The 24,795-nt window shown below is 49.9% G+C and overlaps 2 protein-coding genes across 2 annotated transcripts in view; one reads left to right on the forward strand and one right to left on the reverse strand.

Moving 5' to 3' along the window:
* Window positions 1-24,795, forward strand: part of LOC122386263 (polyamine-transporting ATPase 13A2-like) — a 110,583-nt gene that overhangs the window by 58,542 nt on the left and 27,246 nt on the right.
* On the reverse strand, window positions 3,170-18,726 carry LOC122386264 (alpha-(1,3)-fucosyltransferase C-like). The gene is made up of 3 exons (XM_043375299.1): window positions 18,545-18,726; window positions 6,983-7,102; window positions 3,170-5,438 (listed from the first exon to the last, which is right to left on the reverse strand). The coding sequence occupies exons 2-3, from the start codon at window positions 7,012-7,014 to the stop codon at window positions 3,878-3,880; spliced, it is 1,593 nt and encodes a 530-aa protein (XP_043231234.1). The 5' UTR covers window positions 7,015-7,102; window positions 18,545-18,726; the 3' UTR covers window positions 3,170-3,877.

The following is a 24,795-nucleotide window of genomic DNA, read 5'->3' on the forward strand; positions in this document are numbered from 1 at the left end:
TTTCTTTTTTGATGAAAACGCCAAGGGATGAAAAATAAGTGGCCTAAAACCGGCGAGAAAACTAGATTTGGGTATACCCTAGGTTGAATTCAATTATGGTGTGCCCCCCCCCCCCCGTTCTCCAGTCTGAAAGTAGTTCCCGCGCCCCTGCTCTGATAACCGTACATCAGAATGCGTTGTAAAAAATGGAAACAATTTTTCGCTTTATTTATACCAGACAGCAGCATTTGGTAGCCAGCGACGCATTCGTGCCGCGTCAATGGGTTTTCGGTTCCGGACGTCCTGAGACCTGAAGTTTTGCTTTGAGTGGCGAGATAGTCTTTTGGTCCGAAATATCATGGTTTAACCTGCGCACCAACGGGGATCCGCGTTCCGCGCCAACTTCACACCGACGGGGGGCGGATACCTGCTCCCCGTGATATCTCGCGAACGAAGCAAGATAAAACAAACGGTAAATGGCATGGGATACAAACGGACAAAGTCTACAATTTTTACTGAGGTCATTTTCAGGTCAGGTAAAAAATGACGTCACCGGGGTAAACAAGTCAAAATAGCGGCGCTTAAGGTAGACAGTTTTTTCACGAATAACGATTGAAGTACCAATGTCTGTCATGCCCACACCCAGTGGATGATTGCTTTGAAAATTTCACCGATTGATAAGGCCAACAGTTTGTACAAAATATATATCTGTTACAGGGAGTTTGAGAAATCCGTGAGTTTGCAAACTCCCTAGTGAGTTTGCAAACTCCCTGACCCATCAGTGACTTTGCAAACTCACTAGGGAGTTTGCAAATTCACTAGGGAGTTTGCAAACTCACTGACCGGTCAGGGAGTTTGAGAAATTCCAGAGCGATTGGGCCAAATAAAATCAAATGTGTAAGATGAGGGTGGCATACGTGCCGGCCGTGATGTTAAAACAAAAGCGACTAGTGGTACGGCCTATATAACCGTCGCACGCTGACAAAAAGCTTACAGATCCTTCATTGTTTTACCGAAAAAAATGCTACTCGCGGCTATGTGAAGGGGAGGTTCGGAGCAACGTGCTCCTCCGTTCCGTCGTTTCCATCCTCAGGAATCAGGATACTGAAATCCTTCTCGTCCACGCCGAAACCCCCACTCCGGGCTGGACAGGCACCTTTATCTCATGCCGGCTGCTCCCTTGGAGCGGCACCGCTGCTCCCGAGGGAGCGCACCCCGTAGCCGGGTGCAAAGAGTGCTTGGGGGGGGCTGGTCGGTCTGTCAATTCGGACGGGCTCAGCCCCGGCGACTCTGCATATAGGGTGTCTGCCCAGACCAATGTCTCCCCCTATAATTCCTATCATTCGTCCGAATCTGAAATGGTCTTGTCAGACCGAAAGGGCCTAACCCAACAAAACAAAAACAAACAAGCAGCGTGCGCCAGTCGCAGCTGGGCTGGCTGCCAGCAGCGCCGGCTCTCGATGACACGTCTATGGCGGAGTGGGAATGGGCGTGAATTGATGCGTGTGCCTGTACTTTAGCATAAGTGACCAACAGTGAGCTGTTTCTACTTTGATATATTTAGCCTGACTCTGGAATAGCCACACTTGAGTGGAACGGGTCTAATTGGGACGTGAACTAAATAAATGTATAACTAAATAAAGCGGCGGTACATGCATGGGTAAATCACTGAGCAGTTTAAAATAAAAAAGGTATTTATGTTGTGCATATGATCTAAAAGCTTTTTGTCAGCGTGCGAGGCCTTAGAGCTAGCCTCCTTTGTTTTAACATCACGGACGGCACGTATGCCACCCACATGCTGCACACTTGTTTTTATTTGGCCCAATCACTCTGAAATTTCTCAAACTCCCTGACCGGTCAGTGAGTTTGCAAACTCCCTAGTGAATTTGTAAACTCCCTAGTGAGTTTGCAAACTCACTGATGGGTCAGGGAGTTTGCAAACTCACTGATGGGTCAGGGAGTTTGCAAACTCACTAGGGAGTTTGCAAACTCACGGATTTCTCAAACTCCCTGTAACATATCTATTATCTCGAAACTTCGATACCGGTGACCTAAGGTCAGGTCAATTTTGCCACCTCCCCATTACCTATAAGTCCATGGGATAATTCTTCGGAATGCTTGAGACGAGGCATTAGTATCACGGATGTTAGTTGTCGGACTTTCGTTCCCGTCTTGAGTTGAGATGTTAGTTTCACAACATTTCGGCCAGTTACTTCTCCGGCCGTCGTCAGTTGTTCTTTGGTCCATAGAAAGATCTTGGGTGTTGGTGGCGTTGCGCCGTACGCGTCATACCTTATCGAAAGCTCCTGTGGTCAGCGGGAAACGATCTAGGTTGTCCCGGTGATAGGCGGCAGTTGTAACCAATACTCCACCGCTCGAGGCAGACATAGCGGCCAGACAAACGAACATCTCACCTCAAGACGGGGACGAAAGTCCGATATCTATCATCAGTGTCAATGGAAGGAAAATAAAATGCGTTTTTTTCTGGACGGACGACATTCTGAACACTTCCAAACACCTATTAACAATTCGACATGACACACTGAACTGGAAAATGACACCCGACGTGAAAATGACGTGACCCTTCCTTATATACCTGAGGTCATCTCAGTTCACAAAAGGGAGCCAACAGTTTTTCGTTAATAACTTCTGGTAGACGCATGCTAGAGCGATGATCGACTGAACGGATCGACTGACATGCAACATACCCTTTTCCGGTCCGGTCTTGACCTTGACCCGGGGTCAAATTTCAAAATGGAATTTCAAGGTCAAACTATAGTTTATTCGACGCGTCTTGCTGAGAAGAACATGATGGCTGGCAAAATAAATGTCGTGGCTTTCTCGAGTAAAAAGCTATGACAGAAAAAAACTTTTTCATAAGTGGCTTTTACTGGAGTTTTGCCCTCTGGAGAGTTTATGCTAAGCCGATGACCTGAGGTCAAATCTGAGGACTACTTTGGCGAAAGAGCGTTGAAAGAGCTATCGAATGCTATCGAAGCTATCGAAAATTGATCAACACGAGGGCACTACTGAAAGTTTCGTCGTGATCGGGCGCTTTCTACGCGAGTTATTCGCGAAAAACCGAGGGGGGTCCGTTCGACCCCCCCCCCCCCCAATGTATACGGGTGAGGGTTAAAGCTCTGGGCACCCCCAACCATTTTCACAAATCGACACCCCTGTAATCATTCAACTCCTACATTCACTCATGAGCTATTTAATAAATAAGTCATTCAAAGCATGAAATGCTCACTCTACTGCCTTTGCCGGACAGCTTTATCACTGATGTTCATTGGTAACCTAATTGGGAATGTCATGGCGTTTTGCGGGTGGAACCGTGAGCCATTTCTCACTATTACATTGCTGCCATGACATAAGTATTTGTGAGTACAATTCAAGGTGTGTGGACGGATGGATTGATATTAATGTAAGGACTCTTTCTAGTCAGAGCTAGTGTGTACATTTCGTATCTCGTTTTTTTTTTTCACAAACATACCAACATTTTTGCTAATTAGTAGAAATTTCAGACAGAAGTTTTCATGTGTCTGCTGTCCGCACAGCTTGGCGTAGTCTGCCCCTATCCTAGCTCAACGACCAATGCTCGCTCAAAACGCTAACTCATGCTAATCACATGCGAAAGGTACCGTCTCCATTCTATCTGGATCAATTAGCTAGCACTATTGTTGCCCACCACTCGAACTACAAAGTACGTGTTAGCCAAACATGGTCGACCCGGACAGCAAGAACATTGCACATTGACGGACATTATGCCTCATCTCACAGCGTTTACAAGGCCACAACGTTAAAACACCCGCAGTCGAGGAGTACTCCAGCCCCCTGGTGTGATGAGGGAGGTGCGGAGGCGCGCGGCCACCAGCCGCGGCTGGGCGGCCGGCGCTCGTCACGCTGCGCCGCTGCTGCCGGCTCGCGCCGCGGCCGTCTCGTCGCCGGTCGGCGGCTCCGGTATGACGGTGTCGTAGTTGCAGGCGCCGCCGTCCACCCACCAGCTGCCCATATCGTCGTAGTACTGCGGCGCGTGCTGCTCGTGCAGGTAGCTGCACAGCCGGCACCAGCCGGTGCCGTCCACCACGTGGTACCGGCTCCGCCACTGGAAGTAGCGCTGGTACGCCGTCCGGTTGGACATCAGGTAGTGCAGGTGCTCGGCCAGCTCCTGCGGTCCGGCGAAGTCGCTGATGTGGATGAAGGAGCCGGGCGGCGCGATGCGTTCGTACAGGTGCCGGCTGTCTCCCAGCACCACAGGCACCATGCCGTAGCGCAGCGGCAGAGACAGCTTCTCCGTCGCATAGTCTCTGCACTGCGAGTTCTCGAACGCCAGGTAGAAGTGGTAGTGTTTGGCTACGGTCCGGTAGCACTCATAGCGGTTTTTGCCACCGTGCGCTTTGGTCGGACACTTCAGCGGGCCGCACTTGCCGTATATGTCGACGTCGATGTAGCGCTGCAGCTCGTCGACGTACAGCTCGCGGCCGCTGGGCGTCTCGCAGTGGGACACGATCCAGGCGACGGGCTTGGAGCGGTTGCCGATGTCGGGCAGCGGCGTCAGCTCGGCGCCGGACAGCGTGGAGAAGTAGTCGTTCACCACGTCCGAGTCGCGACGGTACGTCATCGTCAGGTTGAACACACCACGGTACTTGGGGCTGCGGATGTGGGCCAGCATCGGTGGCTCCTTCAGGAAGAACACGAAGCGGTGGTGCGGCAGGCGTGCCGGCAGCGGCAGCACCGCGTTCAGCATGTGGAAGAGAACGGCATCCGCTTGCGCCAAGTGCGACCGGTTGCTGGTCGTGGCGCAGTTGCTCTGCGGGCAGCCGATGAACGGCTTCTTGCCATAGCCGACGTAGAAGTCGGCGTTGTTGTAGAACTTGTTCCAGAAGAGGATGGTGCGCGTGCCGTTCGGTTTTAATGACTTTTCGGGAATCGATTTTGGTGGCAGTCGAACAATTTGTGAGGACCAGGAATCCTTCTCGGTCGATTGCAAAGCTACTGTCGGATTGCCGGGAGCCGGCTGCGGAGACGAACTTTCGTTTGGTTTCTGGTGTTTGAGTGGGATCCGAGGGATGGGATTAGGGGACTTCTCTGACGACTGTGGGCTGACAGTGGGCCGAGGAGATGGAGAAGAACCTCCGTGTGGCTGCGGCTGCTTGGTGGACAGCTGAGTGAACAACTGGGGACCTGTGGGTCCCGGTTGTTGGTTGTAGGGTGGTCGAGTGGACGACCTGGGACCGTGGATCGGCGGCTGTTGGCTAATGGGTTGAGACGGATCCAGTTTGGATGCCTGCCAGACGGCCTGACTGATGATGCGCGCGGTGTCTGCGCTGTCCTCTCTGTGCAGCAGAGGCCGGCCGGCCGGGACGTCGAGCGGCGGCCGCCAGCCGCCCCACCAGACATTCAGCGCCACGACCAGTAGTGGCACCAGCAGCAGCAGACGACCGCAGCGGGTGGGCATCCTGCGGCGGGGCGGGGGTCTCAGGTCACTGGCAGCCGGGTCTCCGCAGGGTGAGAGCCGCACCCCCCCCCCCCTGTTACCGGCCACAATATGGCTGCCGCAGTCGGGACGGATATCGCTATCGCTATCATGAACGTATGTACATACAGTATAAACCTTTCGCTCCTTTCCTAGGAGCGACGACGCCCTTTGCAAAGTGCTACGCAAACTCTACGGGGTATTTACCGACCATCATTTTGTTAACCCGCGCCCGGCTGGGGGTCCTGGATTTCCACGCCCTGCTGGGGGGGGGGTGTTTGAACACCCCCCCTTCTAACTCGGCTCCTGGGCCACGTAGCGATACGCGGAAGGCGGCGTTCGAAAGAGCGTCAAAAATAATGAGGAAATCACTTCGGTCAATTTTTTGGTCAGGTCAAAGGTCAGGTCACCAGAGGTCATTGAAGGCAAATTTTCGCCGATTTCCAGGTCGAATGTCGAAAATTTCCAAGAAGCCAACGCATAACTCGGGAACCAATAGAGCTACAGCGCCGCGGAAAAGCGCATTCGATAGCCCTATTAACGCCCTTTCTGAGTAATTTTCTCATATTTGACCTAACGTCAACGGTTTTGCCTGCAGGGGGCAAAAACTGCAAAAATAGCCGATTTTTTCGGAAACAGTTTTTCTGCAATAACTTTTGACCCAAGCATTGTACGAGCTTACTTTTACCGGCATCGTGTTCCTCTCGTCAAGACGCATCGAACGAACTATAATTTGACCTTGAAAGGTCAACTTGAAAATTTGACCTCAGGTCAAGGTCATGACCTGACCGGAAAGGGTCATGTTGCATATCAGTCGATCCGTATCGTCGAGCTGAACACATCTAAGGCGTTTTCATCGCTCTAGCATGCCTCTATCAAAAGTTATTTGCGAAAAACTGTTAGATACCATTCGTGACCTAAGATGACCTCAGGGCATAAACAGGGGTCACAGACACCATTTTCATGTTCAGTGTGTCTAAACCACCTGTAATTCAGTGTTTGGGAGTGTTTATAATGTCTTTCGTCCAAAACAGGCGCATTTCAATTTTCTCCCATTGACTTATAATGGTGAGGTCGCAAAATTGACCTGACCTTAGGTCATCGATATCAAAATTCTGAGATATACATTTTGTACATGCTAATGCTCTTAGCAATCGCTGAAAGTTTCAAAGCGATCGGTCACTCGGTGTAGCTATGGCAGACATTGAAACTTTTTATGAGGTGAGGTCACTTCGAGTGACCTGGTGACCTGACCTTGAATGACCTTGGTCTGAAATTTTCACAACATGTGTAGAATTGATGTATGATAAGGTGTACCAAAAACGGCGGCGCTCCGCGCCGCCGTTTTTGAGATATTCGCGAAAAACCACAGGGGGGGGGTGTTCAAACACCCCCCCCAGCAGGGCGCGGGTTAAGATATAGGAGAGGAGTGTAAATATAGGATGGTTTGTTTGAACTCGCCCTTTGTTTGCTGGCTACCGAGTATCATCTCTATCACGCCCGTATTCGTGTTCGTCCTGAAAGTACCTTAGTGCTGTGCAGGCTTGCGGGACCGTCATTTTGGTGCTTTTCGGTCTTCGAGTTTACGCCTGGCCGCGGAGCTGAACGCCTGATGAACGCTGCCAGTCGATTTCGGCTGCACACGGCCTGCGGGAAAAAATCAGTTGAGGTCACGGAATATCACTTACAGTCACTGCCTTTGGAGTTGGTTCAGTCGAAAATGAGCCATTCAGAGACGGGGAGTGGTAAAAGTGCTAAAAACGAAAACAAAATCCCCCTAAACCCTTGCCTGCCGAGGGGGGTGCCGCCCCTTTAGGGGTGTTCCCGCGATAGCTCGGGACACTCCGGCGATAGAGAGCTAAAGCTTGGGATATCTGACCTTTGATCCAAGCCGGATCTTGTGACACAACCGCATTTTCAGGTCATGTCAGGTCAGGTCACTGACATGTCATAAACGGACCTCTGTACCGTCCTGACATGTCGCAACTTCGCAACGTCCTCGGTGCCAGACGAGCTTTCACAGGGAGATGAAACTTACGGGATTTAGGATCCTCCTGAGGTCTCACCTCTTGTATATCTCGGATTTTTCGTCAAGGTCACATGCGGTCAGGTCGTTCACATGACCTCACCATTATAAGACAATTGGGAAATGTGGAATCTGTTATTATGACGCCGGGGTTGACCAAAACCTAGCTCAAGCACATGTAATCGTGATTTCACGCAGTACTTGCAAGTTCCAATGCTTCACTTTTGCATTGTTGACCTTGCATGACGTCATTTATGACGTCGCTGGGGTCATAGGAGTTTTTCGTCAATTCCCAAGGAAATTGAGCTAGCGAGTCGGGAAAGCCACCAATAGACGCTGGAAGACCTGCCAAATCGAATGATATTCTATATGACCTTTGACCAACTTCGTGACCTGAGGGCACTGGCCTGACCTTGACCTTCAACACCTTAAGTTGACCTCAACCGCACAAACAATATACCATTCAACGCGCGTGAGCTAGACAAACACGATGATCCTAAATTCGAGACTCTGAGACCATTTTTGGCGAAGTTATTTACCCAAAACCGAACCCGTGCCTTGGGGCACCTGACCTGACCTCAGGGACCAGGGGGGGGGGGGGGGGCGGGTGTCATACCAACCAACGAACCAACCAACTAACCAACCAACCAGCCAGCCAGCCAGTCAATCCCCGGTTTTGGCGTATGTATGTAGAAAACCATTAGGTCCGGCGAGGGTTAAACCAGCATGCATTTTTCCATTTTAGTATTTTTCAGTGTACAAATTCGGCTTATATATGTCAAAACGAAACATGCATCAATGCACACACCATTACATCAGCATCTGTTTGTGTAAAACAATATATGTACGGTTTTAGAGTAATGCTGGGTAAAGGTGTTTTAGGGTCTGGTAACCTTCTACCTACCAATTAATAAGGTCATGATTACGTTCGTACCTACGCTGGAATCATTCAGTGTTATTTATAGTTTTTTCTTTTTGGTTATTCGATCAACCGACCATAATTAGAGCTACATTTGTAACCTAATATATATTTCTTCTAAATGATCATTTTTTGTTCGGGTTGTGAGAGTTGTTTCCGTGTAAGTTCTGGTTTGAATGTTTTTCAATATAACTACATAGGCGCCTGAATGCGATGACGCTCGATAGAACTTACGGTGGGTGATGTTGGGGGGTATTTCGTGGATTGCTTAGTTTTTCTATGGGGCATGTCGAGGTATGGTTATATTTCGTTTTTGTTTTTGTCAGACATTGAGGCAGCTTTTGATTCTGTGAATTGGAGTTTTCTCCGGGAGGTAATGAAAAAACAAGACATTCCCGCTAATATAATACGTTGGTTCAATGCTTTGTACGTTGGATCAACAGCACGAGTGGCTTACAATGGGCATCTTTCTGGCGAAATTAAACTAAGCAGATCGTGTAGACAGGGCGAAGCCTTGAGCTGCTATCTATTTCTTTTGGTGATGGAAATTTTGGCGAACAAGATCATTCAGAATCGTGAGATCAAAGGCGTGAAACTAGGTAACAGAGCGCACAAAATATCAATGTACGCAGATGATACTGTGTGTTTATTACACCCTGATGAAAATAGTTTAAAGGAACTATCCCACCTTCTAAAATGTTGTTAAAACCAGTTAAATTGTGCCCGACTTTATAGATTGGATGACCAGGAACACGGTTCTGGCATTTATTTTTCATTAAACATCTTAGGCTTCCCATATTCCAAACACAAACTTTCAAATATGTGACGTCACAGCCCAAAATAACCTCCTTCCCCAGGCCACATTACTGTCATAAAGCTGATTCTTTTTACTCTGTAGGCACCACAACAAAGTTCAGACCAAGTTTTAAGCGATTTTTCAACGAACAAACCCATTTAAATCAGAATGACTAAACGAGGTGACGTCACACTAACGGTCGCTTCATGTTGAAGATAGGGCCTTGCGCAAGGCCCATTTTCAAATGAAGGGAACGAATTTCTTCAACACCAAGAGGCCGCGGGGGTTGCAACCTAGGTAGATAGTGGTTTCTGAACCTCGCCGCAAACTTGGCTATCTCAACTCAAACCCCATGTTAAAGATGGGATAGTCCCTTTAAGAGCACTATTTCAAGAGCTTGGTTGGTTTGCCAAGTACTCTGGACTTCGCCCAAACCTAGAGAAGAGTAAAGCAATGTGGATTGGAGAAGTGTTCAGAAATAAGGAATACCTAGAAAGGAAAGTTTCATTAGATTGGTGTCAATCAGTTAAAATTCTAGGAGTAACATTCGAAAATGATCTCTGCAAGGTTACAAAGGCATATGATGACAAAATCAATGACGTTGCAAGAGAAATAGGAAGATGGAAATACCGCAATATATCGTTACAAGGTAGGGTTACAATTATAAAAACTCTCCTGCTTTCAAAAGTCAGTTATCTGTTTCTGTCAATTCCCAGACCTACAACAGCTGTGCTGAAGAGTCTTAAGAAAATGCTATTTGGCTTTCTGTGGAATGGAAAGAATGATAAGATAAACCGGTTAACAACGGTCAAAAGTACTTTGAAGGGGGGTGTTGGCATGGTTGACCTGGACTCTTATATATCGGCATTAAAGATTAGCTGGATTAAGAGAGCAATAATAAATCCCAATGTTTGGGGCGAAATTGTAGAAAAAGAAATGCGAAAAATAGGATTTATCTGGGGTTTAGGAGCAGAAGCGATTAGGAAGAAAACAAATGGACTTCGAAATCAGTTCTGGAAAGAAATAATGCTGGCTCTAGCAGATCTCCGAGATAGTTACCGAATGGAAGATGATTACATTACTCGAAGTAATATCTTCTTTTCCGACTTCACAAAGTTTAAAGGTAGTGTGCCACCTTTGAAATATTTCCCATTTTATTTTTCCTTGGATAAGAAGCTTCTGTTTTTACCTAATATCGCAAAAAAATCAAAAATGGGCCTGGAATAGTGCCTTTTTCGCCTAAAAGTTTATCGGTTTTGCGATATGTATAACAACTGTAGTGGGCCGACCTGCAAACAGGCGTCGGCAACAATTGCGAATGCGGCGCACATGTGACAATAAGCAAAGGTCATTATAGAGTTACGACGTACGGGAATGAGTTATCAGCTGTCTAATCGTAGACAACACAATGTCGAGCCTTAAACTGTAAGCCTGTATTGGTATTGTTTCTTTTATTTTGCTGTCGAACATTATTTATGGTTTGAAATATGATTTTATGTAAAATAATTGATATGAAAAAGCCGTCTCTTAAGTTATGACCCCATTTCACCACACGCAAGTGGCAGAAATGACAATGATCAGCTGACGCATTTTTCTTGGCCGAAGTCAGAGCGCGCGGCCCGACGCACCACCACCGCACCACAAAGTATGAGCAGAAGCCGCGCCCAAAGCCAGGGCCCCGGTAACGTGAGGTAGCCGAGTCGGGGCAGCGTGCGCTGACCCAAGCCGGGGCCGCAGCTTTGGGCGCGGTCTACCGCATCCCCGCAGGCAGCCCCGGGTTATCACATGACACCGGGAGGACGCGCGGCCCCGGCTTGGGTCAGCGCACGCTGCCCCGACTCGGCTACCTCACGTTACCGGGGCCCTGGCTTTGGGCGCGGTCTACCGCACCACCTAACAGGCGTGTTCGAAACCGCAGGAGATGATGATGAACGGGTTTATCGAAACTTGATTGGATGAGCATATCGGTAATAGCGATTTCAGTGTGTGCATTTATTGTTCACAGTGGTGTGAAATGTGGTTGGGGTACGACCGACAACCCGTCGGGGCGAATTTCGCACTGGGGTACTCAAAATTTGAAGAATTTAAGACGTTTCCATGAGTTTTGAAGGTATGGATAAGTTCTAAAAATCCGGTTCTCCTTATCTGGGGCATTAACTCCATACGGTCCAGGAAAGCTGGCACACTACCTTTAAAGGTAGTGTGCCACCTTTGAAAGATTTCCCATTTTATTTTTCCTAGGATAAGAAGCTTCTGTTTTTACCTAATATCGCAAAGAAAATCAAAAATGGGCCTGGAATAGTGCCTTTTTCGCCTAAAAGTTTATCGGTTTTTCGATATGCATAACAACTGTAGTGGGCTGACCTGCAAATAGGCGTCGGCAACAATCGCGAATGCGGCGCACATGTGACAATAAGCAAAGGTCATTATAGAGTTACGACGTACGGGAATGAGTTATCAGCTGTCTAATCGTAGACAACACAATGTCGAGCCTTACTGTAAGCCTGTAATGGTATTGTTTCTTTTATTTGGCTGTCGAACATTATTTATGGTTTGAAATGTGATTTTATGTAAAATAATTGATATGAAAAATCCGTCTCTTAACCCGCGAGTTGCTGGGGGGGGGGCGTTAAACGCCCCCACTTTTTTCGCCGGGCCATAGCATAAAAACGGCGCGCCGCAGGCGCGCCAAATTTTGGGTACCTGTAGAGAATTGATTGAAGTTTATTGTGACAAAGTTTCAAAAAAATCGGTCGGAAAATTTTTGAGATATCGAGGTTTTAGTGACGTCATGATTTCTGAGTTTTCGACCAAAAACGGCATATGTTCAAAAAATCATATAAAATCACAGAATAGACATACAGACATGCCGTAAACGCCATTAGACTGCCAATACCATGATCAATCAAATGGCTATCTTCAATTATTGATTATCGTTCCGCATTTTCCAAAATCTTGAACTGAATCTTGGCAATTTTTCGTGACCATGATACATGAATTTCTTAAATTGAACTTTTTGAGCCAAACACGTACACATATGATAAAATGAATGTCACCATCGTGTTCTACGCCCCAAATTACCTATAAAACATGTGTCACAGGCTGCGAATATCAGTTTTGATTTTCGGGGATATGTGCCTACCCGGTTGACCTGACCTTGACCCTGACCTATGCTTGACTGACCCCTATATGGGGCTCACACTCTTGTACGCCTTATAAGATGGATTATGCACCGTTTTGACAGAGTTTATGGCGACAGGCGCCCATTGCGAAGTCCTGAAGTCCATGCTACTGAAAGCCCGATTTCAGGTGTTTGACCTGACCTTGACCCGACCTGTGACCTCAAAATTCAACTTTAAAGTACTCATCTGAAGCGTCTCGTCGCGCTCTTTCGTTTGCCGCCTCGTGCGTTTCGCTGCGCCTATTGGTTCTCGAGTTATCGGCTGGGGGCGTTTAACGCCCCCCCCCCCAGCAAACGGTGGGTGGCGAAATACCCCAGCAACTGCCGGGTTAAGCTATGACCCCATTTCACCACACGCAAGTGGCAGAAATGACAATGATCAGCTGACACATTTTTCTTGGCCGAAGTCAGAGCGCGCGGCCCGACGCACCACCACCGCACCACAAAGTATGAGCAGAAGCCGCGCCCAAAGCCAGGGCCCCGGTAACGTGAGGTAGCCGAGTCGGGGCAGCGTGCGCTGACCCAAGCCGGGGCCGCAGCTTTGGGCGCGGTCTACCGCATCCCCGCGGGCAGCCCCGGGCTATCACATGACACCGGGAGGACGCGCGGCCCCGGCTTGGGTCAGCGCACGCTGCCCCGACTCGGCTACCTCACGTTACCGGGGCCCTGGCTTTGGGCGCGGTCTACCGCACCACCTAACAGGCGTGTTCGAAACCGCAGGAGATGATGATGAACGGGTTTATCGAAACTTGATTGGATGAGCATATCGGTAATAGCGATTTCAGTGTGTGCATTTATTGTTCATAGTGGTGTGAAATGTGGTTGGGGTACGACCGACAACCCGTCGGGGCGAATTTCGCACTGGGGTACTCAAAATTTGAAGAATTTAAGACGTTTCCATGAGTTTTGAAGGTATGGATAAGTTCTAAAAATCCGGTTCTCCTTATCTGGGCCATTAACTCCATACGGTCCAGGAAAGCTGGCACACTACCTTTAAGTGCACTTGGGTTAGGAGATGGTACGAAAGTGGCATAAGGACTATAAATGATCTTTTGAAGTCTAACAGCATGTTAAAGACTTTTGATGAGTTTAAAGGGACCCTCCCACCTTAACATTAGTTTTGAGTTGAGATAGCCAAGTTTGCGGCCAGGCTCAGAAACCACCATTTATCCTGGTTGCAACCCCCGCAGCTTTATGGTGTTCAAGAAATTTCTTCCCTTTACTTGCAGGGTGGGACCAGCGTGGTCCCTATCTCTTAACCATTACGGGAATCTGATGACGTCATCAGGCTTTCGAACGTCCGTAAATGTTTGACTAAAACGTTTTGTAGCACGCGGTGGTATATGCTTCGTTGCGCGCAACAAATGCCGCACTTTTAAATAAAGTCGCTAGGAACAGCGGAGATCCCAAAAAGTAAACAAAAGTAAAAGTCTAATATCTTGAAAACCGGTGAATATTTTTCGATGAAATTTGGTAGATATTCGTTTTCGCTCTTTCTGAACCGAGCGACATCACTTTCATGCCAATTCATAAACTTTTTTGAAGGTGGGAGGGTCCCTTTAACCCGCGAGTTGCTGGGGGGGGGGGGCGTTAAACGCCCCCACTTTTTTCGCCGGGCCATAGCATAAAAACGGCGCGCCGCAGGCGCGCCAAATTTGGGGTACCTGTAGGGAATTGATTGAAGTCTGTTGTGACAAAGTTTCAAAAAAATCGGTCGGAAAATTTTTGAGATATCGAGGTTTTAGTGACGTCATGATTTCTGAGTTTTCGACCAAAAACGGCATATGTTCAAAAAATCATATAAAATCACAGAATAGACATACAGACATGCCGTAAACGCCATTAGACTGCCAATACCATTATCAATCAAATGGCTATCTTCGATTATTGATTATCGTCCCGCATTTTCCATAATCTTGAACTGAATCTTGGCAATTTCTCGTGATTGCTTCACGACCATGATACATGCATTTCTTAAATTGAACTTTTTGAGCCAAACACGTACACATATGATAAAATGAATGTCACCATCGTGTTCTACGCCCCAAATTACCTATAAAACATGTGTCACAGGCTGCGAATATCAGTTTTGATTTTCGGGGATATGTGCCTACCCGGTTGACCTGACCTTGACCCTGACCTATGCTTGACTGACCCCTACATGGAGCTGACACTCTTGTAGGCCTTATATGATGGATTGTGCACCGTTTTGACAGAGTTTATGACGAGAGGCGCCCATTGCGAAGTCCTGAAGTCCATGCTACTGAAAGCCCGATTTCAGGTGTTTGACCTGACCTTGACCCGACCTGTGACCTCAAAATTCAATTTTTAAGTACTCATCTGAAGCGTCTCGTCGCGTTCTTTCGTTTGCCGCCTCGTGCGTTTCGCTGCGCCTATTGGTTCTCGAGTTATCGGCTGGGGGCGTTTAACGCCCCCCCCCCCCAGCAAACGGTGGGTGGCGAAATACCCCAGCAACTGCCGGGTTAACCAGACTTATCGAGTAGGGGCAAATTTTCTTGATTTTTCTGCTTTTATTAGTAGTCTTCCCAATCATTGGGTTACATCACAGGACAGGCACAAGGTGGAACAACCAATTGTTGATCCTGTCATTGGCTTTATTTTAAGCCCAGAAACTCGAGTCATTAAAGGGACCCTCCCACCTTAACATTAGATTTGAGTTGAGATAGCCAAAATGGGGTCCCTGGCTCACAATTACCGGTTTCGGCACTCACAACATCGAGAAATGCCTTAAATCGGAAATATTGAATTTCAAAATTGTAGCATTTTGATTCAGAGGGGCTAATGCATAGGAATACCCCTCTGAATGTGTGACGTCAGCGCAGATATCTAACGATTTTTAAATGTTTGACTAAAACGTTTTGTAGCACGCGGTGGTATATGCTGCTTTGCGCGCAACAAATGCCGCACTTTCAAATAAAGTCGCTAGGAACAGCGGAGATCCCAAAAAGTAAACAAAAGTAAAAGTCTAATATCTTGAAAACCGGTGAATATTTTTCGATGAAATTTGGTAGATATTCGTTTTTGCTCTTTCTGAACCGAGCGACATCACTTTCATGCCAATTCATTAACTTCTTTGAAGGTGGGAGGGTCCCTTTAATGCGTACAATGTCCTAGTAAGAAAGAAAACTGAATGCCAAAACAACAAATGGGAGGCGAAATGGGAAAGCGAGTTCCCTGCCTTAACCTTCGCCGGCCGAGGGGGGGGGGCGGGTGCCGCCCCCCCATAGGGTTTTTTCGCGATAGCTCCGAACACGCTGGCGATAGAGAGCTGAAACTTGGCAAACCTGACCTTTGATCCAAGCCGGATCTTTTGACACCAACCGCATTTTTGGGTCAGGTCAGGTCACTGACCTGTGACGTCATAAGTGAACCTCTGCACGGTCTTCAGATGTCGCAACTTCGCAACGCCCTCACTGCCAGAGGAGATGTCACAGGGAAATGAAACTTGCAGGATCTAGTATCCATTATGAGTCCCACAACTTGTATATCTCGGATTTTTCCTAAAGGTCATATGAGGTCAGGTCATTTTCGTGACCTCACCATTATGTCAATGGGGAAAAATGAAAACTGCTATTCTGGCGCCGGGAACGATCTCCAACTATCTGAAGCACACAGAATCGTGATTTGATGCACTCCTTGCAAGGTTAGATGCGTCACTTTTGCAATGTTGACCTTGCTGACGTCATATATGACGTCATCAAGGTCATATTAGTTTTTCGTCAATAACTCTTGATCAAATTGAGCTAGCGAGTCGGGAAAGCCACCAATGGACTCAGGAAGGCCTGCCGAATCGAATGATATGCGACATGACCTCTTTTGACCAACTTCGTGACCTGGGGGTGCTGACCTGACCTTGAGCTGAGGTCAACACCCCAAGTTGACCTGACCCGGACAAAAAGTAAATCATTCGACGCGCCTGAGCGAGGCGAACACGATACTGCCAAAATCGGCGCTCTGCGGCCGTTTTTTGCTTATTCCGTTTAAGTTTGTTAAGTTATTCACCAAAAACTGAACCGTACCTTGGGGCACTTGACCTGACCTCAGAGGTCACCGGTTGACCTAGTACCTTAAAATCGGGTACCAATCTCTGCGTCTCGTAACTGCGCACACGCTCGTTTTTTCCGCGACGCGCTAGCTCCACCAGGGCCGAAACGGCGAGGGGGGTCGTACCCGCCCCCCCCCCTCGGCCGCCGCGTATGTAGAAAACCAATAGGTCCGGCGAGGGTTAAATTGGAGTGACATTTATTTAACATTAAAAGAAACCCCAATGCAGTACTGAAGTACGAAATATAAAATAATTACTCGTATACTAGCGACAAACAACTTGTTAAAAATGATGAACATCAGGAAGTCAGATGAATGTGAATATTGTGGGCAACTAGATGACATTCAACACAGAGTCTGGTTCTGTCCGAGAGCCAAAGGCCTATGGACTGAGTTGAAAGCGTGGTTTAGAGGCAAGCAACTTGGTTTTCTAGCTGATAAAATCGCATTACAAAAGGTAATTTTGGGAATAACGGATGATGCATTGGCAAATCACTGTGTAAGTGCTGCAGTGCACATCATTTGTTCAAAAAGAGTACCATCAATTTCGGCTTTAATTGCAATCCTGAAAGCAGACAAGGACAGTGAGAAGTATAATGCCAAAATTAATAATAAGAACAATGAGCACGATAGAAAGTGGGCCCCTCTCGGACTGTCGTTCCGTGACACTGTGGAGATGGAGCACCGCCACCAGTAGCAGCTCCGAACGTGGATTGTTAGGTATTTGTGTACGTCGCTGTATGTGTATGGTTATGGTGTACAGTCTGTCTTAAAAGTACCGCGCAAAGTGACGTTGGATCCATCAAGCCTTACCGAGGAAGGGCCTGCTTTAATTTGAAAGTCACCGAACTTATTGACCTGGGGAATGGACGAGAATGTCAATTGCTTCGGTGACTCAAGGTTAGCAGGCCCTCCCTCGGTCAGGCTTGACGGATCCACCGTCACTTTGCGCAGTACTTTTAAGACAGACTGTACGTCAGCCTCCGTGTGAGCACAATGTGCTCCCGGAACATCCGCAGCTGACTGATCGGCATTGGTGATGGATTGTGCATTGTGATGCCCCCGTCCCTAACCCATCCGGGCTAACCCGTGACCGGCCCTGCACAGCGGCCCTAGCACGCTGTTCAGGGTCGGTCCGCCGGCCGCTCGGCCGGGGCGCCGGACTGCGCGATGGCGTCCCGCTCGGGCGGTCGGCGTGATAGGGGCGCTGCCCCTGCGAGTGTGTGCCTATGCGATTTTATATCCATACGCCATTATTAAGCAGGGCAGCGCGGGCGGGGGCGGGCGGCCCGTCTGGAGCGCCGGGGGGGGGGGGGGGACGGTATCCTACACCTCTCCCCGGCCGGGGAAGTGTCTCATATTGGCTCTCCCTGGGGCTGGGGCGGCAATGGCCTGATAGTGTCGTCCCGGCCCGCCCAGACGGGCGGGCCGTATTCTCATTATACGTCATTTTTTAATAGTGTCGCTGATGTTTTCTCAGTGTGTGAACGTTGTGTGAATAAAACTCGAAAAAAACATTATTGCTAGCAATGTTCAAAAAGGATCCTGTTCAAGAAGGACTGCTCCAACTGGATCCTGTCGAAATGGGATCGTTTTTGAATATTACTCACTACCACGATTGTTGGATAAAGGCCAGTGACCGAAAAGCCACCGCTTTTCGTAATGGGTATACTACCTATTCCGTTTGTACATTTTTAATGTCAGGAAAAGGTCAACTTCATGTATTTGGTTAGTTATATTTCTACCTAGATGTATTTTATGCTTGTCAAGCTGTGTCATACAATAGTTACGGTCAGGTGGGTTTGTACTAGTGTTCATTCCATCCTTCTATTAAAGCTTGATTTCCATTGAGGGTTTCCCATTCAGAAAGTTTGCGCACTTTCGTAGCATGTACGAAATGTCGAAAAGTCGAACAAATAAGATACACAGATGTTTCTGTTGGCGTTGCTTATTCACCCATGACGGGGCATGCCAAGAAGATCCTTTTTAGCCGGCCGAACCTGAAGCAAATGGCATTTAGTGAGTTGGAGGGTAATTTTATGAAAATGCCAAGGACCCTGGAGACTCTGAGAGGGATGAAGGACCGCGCTCATTCGGCTCACCTGGGCCGCTGCGGGCCCGGCTTTGAACAGCCGACGACTGGTTGAAGTAGCACTCAGTCTAGTCCTGGTCACTTGAGTTGCTATAGTTCTGACAGAACCCTCCAGCCACGGTTCTCGGCTCGTCGCTGTCACTGTTCGGCACGCACTGTGCTCCGCCGCCGCCGTGCCGCCCGACACTGCACGCCGCTCGCCTCCCGCCGCCGTGCCGCCCGCCGCCCGCCGCTCGCTGCGCTTCCCATTAGCCGGCAGCGCCGCGCCGCGCCGCCCCGAGGAGAGGTGAACGGCCGCCCAGAGCAGCGCCGCCGAGAGCTGCTCAGATGACGACCTTGGGAAGCAGCGGTGGGATGCTGAGCCAGCCACCTCTCGTACGCTGGAGCGCAGGTCCGCGGGCCACAAACGACCGACCTCGCCATTCCATTAAAACGGACAGTGGTCCAAATGACCAACACCATTTTTTGGTCCCTTATGAGTGGGATAACTCAGCTCGCACAAATTCATCAGTTTTGCTTGATCCCGTTGGGATTGGTTTATTCCCACTTCCTGTTGCTGAGGAAATCCATCTAGCCCTGGAAATCCTGATCGGGATCCGGTGATTCGTTCAGGTGATTTATTCCTAACCCATTTTGCCAAAGCTTGTGTTCAGGTTATCATTCCACTTCGGGAATGGCAATTTGCCTTGTCTACGTAAGGGGGTGGCTGCGGCTGGACATAACCATCTTACCAGCATCGAATATAATTTTGGTCCAATCCTATTGTTAGTCCTTCAGTGCCTGTTAATTTCAGTGCTTCAGTGAATAGGCGTTAATGAGTTGACATTTTTAGGTTATCCCGCGCCAGGCTGGGGAAGGGGAGGGAAGAGGGAGCTAGATAAAGTGTTTGAAGATCCCATTGCGGTTTTCGCAAATATATCCTCCGCCGTTTTTGGCAAACCTTTTGATGCATCTTTTCGCACATGTGAAAACTTCAGACCTAATCGTTTAAAGTGACCATCCCACCTTAACATTAGTTTTGAGTTGAGATAGCCAAAATGGGGTCCCTGGCTTGCACTTACCGGTTTGAGCACTCACAAGATCGAGAAATGCCTCAAATCGAAAATATCTAATTTCAAAGTTGCAGCACATGGGTTCAGAGGGGCTAATGCATTAGGATGCCCCCTCTGAATGTGTGACGTCAGCGCAGATCTAACGATTTTAAATCTTTTACTTAACGTTTGGAACACGCGGTGGTATATGCTGCTTTGCGCGCAACAAGGCCCGCACTTTCAAATAAAGTCGCTAGGAACAGCGGAGATCCCAAAATGTAAACAAAAGTAGGTACAAGTCTAATATCTTGAAAACCGGTGAATATTTTTCGATGAAATTTGGCAGATATTCGTTTTGGCTCTTTCTGAATCGAGCGACATTACTTTCATGCCAATTCATTAACTTTTTTGAAGGTGGGAGGGTCCCTTTAAGTTCAGGTCACCGGATCACGTCAAGTGATCTAACATTAACCCTCGCCCGTATAGGGGGACCGAACGGATTCCCTCTCGGTTTTTCGCGAATACCTCGCGTAAAAAGGGGACGATCACGACAAAACTTGAAGTACCCTCTAGTCGATCAAATTTACACCCACTCTGAAAATTGCATGACCCTGACCCAAATGACCTTTGACCTGTGCTGTCGCGGCCACGCGCCGGCCTGTGAACGACGGGACGCCGCGCCGCGCGGCGCCCGACTCTCCTCTGGCGGAGCGGACTGTAGACACTCCTTTCTGGAGCTAATCAGACCGGCGGGTCCACGGCATTTGGGTGAAATGAAACTCGTGCACACCTTATTCAACACAAGTAGGCGAAGGGTTTTAGGCAGATTGATCGGATATGAAGGATGGCCACAATTCAGCAGCCAGGAGCCACGGCAATTCAGCGTGACACAGGTGAGAGATAGAAGTCACAATTCAAGCGACAAGGAGGCCCACAATTCAGCAGACCAGGAAGGGTAAAATGGGAAGGTTAAGTGAATAGAGATAGAAGTCACAATTCAAGCGACAAGGAGGCCCACAATTCAGCAGACCAGGAAAGGTAGAGGAGTGAAGGTAAGGTAACTTGTGTAGAATGAAGAGTTGCGCACGCGCCGCACACGCCCGATTCTAACTCCGCCCGCTCACTGCTGCTCACTGTGTCTCGTTGCTTCTGCACTTCCCGACACAGCACTGAAGAAATATTTCTATATTGCGGTGTCCAACGAACGGTGCGACGGCTACGACAGGACAGAGGCACGTCCGCACGCTGCGGAGGCCAGAACAGAACAGGACGAGAAACATGTTTACATCAGTTTAAATATGCTCGAGAAATGGGGACACGAAGAATAGCACAGATGGGGAGCTGAAAGAATCCGGAAACTAGGGAGAAGAAAAACATGACCGCAGCGGTCCCAAAATAGCCGCACCTGGCCGGTCCGCGCGCCTACCTGGGACGGGGACGCCGGCGTGGACAATGCATTCCACGCCGGGGACGTCGAAAACAGGGGCCGGACTCGGCCCTCCCAGGCGGCGGCGGAAGGGTCAGGCGGCCCGGCCCGGTCAGGCCGGGCCCGGGTGGCCGGCGCGCTCGCGCCCGGCCGGTCCCGGCGGTCTGCTTCGCCGGCGACGGGCTACAGCCGGCGAATATGCATGCATACATACATGCGGCGGTCACATCCCGCCCCCCGTGTTCGACTCCACGAGAACACTAAAACACAGTACCGCCGCTGATGTATCGGCTGGTAGACGGCCTCGACTGGGCTGCGTCTGGAGAGGGCGAGCAATCGTCGGCTTTCTCTAACCGGCTGGCGCGAACGAAACACGATACACATATTTACATTACTGTTCTCAGCATTTGCACACTTCACTTCCAGCACCTCAATCTTGACGCCGGGCCATCTATCCTCGCATCGTCCTGCCGCCTTGATCTGGACAGAATGGACTCATCCATCTGATCCCGGCAACACCTGGGTCACGCGGGCGAGCGGCCGCATGTCCCGCGGCGTGTTGGAGTCGTGTTGGAGACTGTGGCACTGGCTGGCTGTGCTTGGTCCTGGAAGCTCCTGTAGATCGCGATTCTCCTTTCTGTTCGGACAGGAGCTCTCCAGCGCTGACTCTGCTCTGGACAAACATCACCTGTAGCGCCGGATCTGGGTCGAGGACATGCGCCGCCCCCGATGCTGCTGCGTCTGCTCCATCGTTGCCTGCATCAGGCTTTGTCACTGGGTCATCAGGTTGTCGCGACCTGACTGGCCGACTGCCGTGGAGAAGGGCGTGATGTCGGTACTTGCAGCCATCCCTTTCACAGCGCCTTGCCTTTCGGCAGTCTACCACGCGATGGCCCTTCCTGAGGCAGTGGAGGCACAATCTCTGGCTGAATGCGTGTTTGAGCCTGGCATCAGGAGACTTCCCGATGAAGATCTGACACTGCTGCAGATCGTGCTGGCCTTCACATGCCGAGCACATCTGCTTGTGCTTTGGATTCGCGGCTGTGAAGAAGGTTTGTCTTTGGACGGTCTCACCGGCGCGTTCCTTTCTTTGCCTGGCGCCGACTTCTTCGCCGTCCCCTTTTCCCTTGGGACAGCTTCTGCTGATCTTCACTTGGGTCTTCAGCCACGAGTCCACGTCTAGAAGTGATGGTCTGGTCGGCTTCAGTCCCAGCGAGAACTTTCCCCACTCTCTTCTCAGGTCCCGAGGTAGTTTTTCCACCGTCCGATGCAGGCTATCACTGCTGTGAATGTCAGCATCTGCCCCCATGCTCTGGAGGATAGTCACGGCGCAGTGTACCGTCGCTTGGAATCTTTCCAGCGCTTCTGCATCATCTTCCATCGGGTCTGGGGCGTTGAAGATGCTGTTGAGGTTGTGTTTGATGATATCGTCATCTTGACCAAACCGCTCCTCGAGGGCTTTCAACGCTTGGTGGTACAGACTTCCATCGTATAACATGCCAGAAATTGTCTGCTGCGCTAGTCCACTCACCGATGACTGGAGGTGGGCGATCTTTTCTGTGTCTGAAAGGGACGGCTGATCGTGCACCAGCGCTTTGAACAATCCGCTCCATCTCGGCCATTCTGACGCCTTACCACTGAAGGTCGGAAGGGTCAGTTTTGGGATACTCTTCGCGAAGGCTGAAAACGGAGCTACGCTCTCTGCGCGCTGGGTCTGACGCAGACTGCGCAGCTCTCCTATCCATGACGTGTTGTGCCTCATCTGGTGAGATCCTGAACCTTTGACCGGTTGTTTACGACGTTCCTCCATTTCATGGCTTGGTGCGGTAGCTGGCCTCTCAAAGTACAGCTGTACTTCTCGCTGATGACTTCTGATTCCGGCTTCCTTTGTTGCAAACAACTCATCTTCGAAATCGTTCCTCCTTTCGTGTTGGAGGTCATCGTTGAGCTCTCTGCGCAGATCAGCTTCGAGCTGGGCTGCTTCAGCTTCATCTTCAGCATCTTGAAGCAGTCTTCGTCTCTCGGCTTCCCTCTCCTGGCGCTGCTCTTCTTGCCTGCGGCGCTGTTCTTCTTGCCTGCGGCGCTGTTCCTCTTCGTGCCTACGGCGCTGTTCTTCTTCCCTGAGGCGCTGTTTCTCCTCCTCTTGACTTTCTTGCAGTCGCTGTTCTTCTTGCCTGCGCTTAAGCTGCTGTAGGCGTAGTGCTTTAATCTTAGATGCAACCTCTGCTTCGACTTGAGATGCTCTTGAGACGGCACTCGTCTGGCTCTTCTGAGCGACAGAAACGACAGAGCCGGCGCCTGATGGCGGCTCATCTCTGCGCTCTGCTAGATGCTGGGTGATTCTTTCGACAATATCTTCTCTATCACGTTCTGCCTTGGCACAGTACTTCTCTGCATCAGCCTTATCTGCTTCAGACGACAGGCAGGCTTCCAGTGCATCATTCGCTGTGATGACGCCTTCCAATGCCGCATCGACTGTCTCGAGCAATCCTTCTAAACTTGAGCGACTCCCACGAACGGCGATGATGGACTCGGCTCTGCGGCACACGCGCGAAAAGGCTGCCAACTTTTGTCCCCTTTTCCGGCGCAGCACCTTCAACTCTTCACTCACCGCTTCGTGACGCTCCTCTCTAAGGACGTTCTCTTCCAGGTCTGCTGCAGGACGCTGTTCTGTTTCTCCTGTTGTTGACATGTTGCCGGATGGATCCGGCCCGGAGGACCAGTAAATGTCGCGGCCACGCGCCGGCCTGTGAACGACGGGACGCCGCGCCGCGCGGCGCCCGACTCTCCTCTGGCGGAGCGGACTGTAGACACTCCTTTCTGGAGCTAATCAGACCGGCGGGTCCACGGCATTTGGGTGAAATGAAACTCGTGCACACCCTATTCAACACAAGTAGGCGAAGGGTTTTAGGCAGATTGATCGGATATGAAGGATGGCCACAATTCAGCAGCCAGGAGCCACGGCAATTCAGCGTGACACAGGTGAGAGATAGAAGTCACAATTCAAGCGACAAGGAGGCCCACAATTCAGCAGACCAGGAAGGGTAAAATGGGAAGGTTAAGTGAGTAGAGATAGAAGTCACAATTCAAGCGACAAGGAGGCCCACAATTCAGCAGACCAGGAAAGGTAGAGGAGTGAAGGTAAGGTAACTTGTGTAGAATGAAGAGTTGCGCACGCGCCGCACACGCCCGATTCTAACTCCGCCCGCTCACTGCTGCTCACTGTGTCTCGTTGCTTCTGCACTTCCCGACACAGCACTGAAGAAATATTTCTATATTGCGGTGTCCAACGAACGGTGCGACGGCTACGACAGGACAGAGGCACGTCCGCACGCTGCGGAGGCCAGAACAGAACAGGACGAGAAACATGTTTACATCAGTTTAAATATGCTCGAGAAATGGGGACACGAAGAATAGCACAGATGGGGAGCTGAAAGAATCCGGAAACTAGGGAGAAGAAAAACATGACCGCAGCGGTCCCAAAATAGCCGCACCTGGCCGGTCCGCGCGCCTACCTGGGACGGGGACGCCGGCGTGGACAATGCATTCCACGCCGGGGACGTCGAAAACAGGGGCCGGACTCGGCCCTCCCAGGCGGCGGCGGAAGGGTCAGGCGGCCCGGCCCGGTCAGGCCGGGCCCGGGTGGCCGGCGCGCTCGCGCCCGGCCGGTCCCGGCGGTCTGCTTCGCCGGCGACGGGCTACAGCCGGCGAATATGCATGCATACATACATGCGGCGGTCACATGTGCTGTGACCTATTTTTCGAGACCATGTTTGGCCTGAATCGCGATTCGGCGTATATCGG

The sequence above is a fragment of the Amphibalanus amphitrite genome, unplaced genomic scaffold, assembly GCF_019059575.1.
Source record: "Amphibalanus amphitrite isolate SeventyFive unplaced genomic scaffold, NRLGWU_Aamphi_draft 000245F_arrow, whole genome shotgun sequence".
NCBI classification, from domain to species: domain Eukaryota; kingdom Metazoa; phylum Arthropoda; class Thecostraca; order Balanomorpha; family Balanidae; genus Amphibalanus; species Amphibalanus amphitrite.

Excerpts from the sequence above, each read along its gene's own strand:
- LOC122386264 (XM_043375299.1), bottom strand. The coding sequence starts at position 7,014 with ATGACGGTCCCGCAAGCCTGCACAGCACTAAG. Across the intron at positions 5,439-6,982 it reads CAAGCCTGCACAGCACTAAG|GATGCCCACCCGCTGCGGTC; the intron begins GTACTTTCAGGA and ends GCCCCGCCGCAG.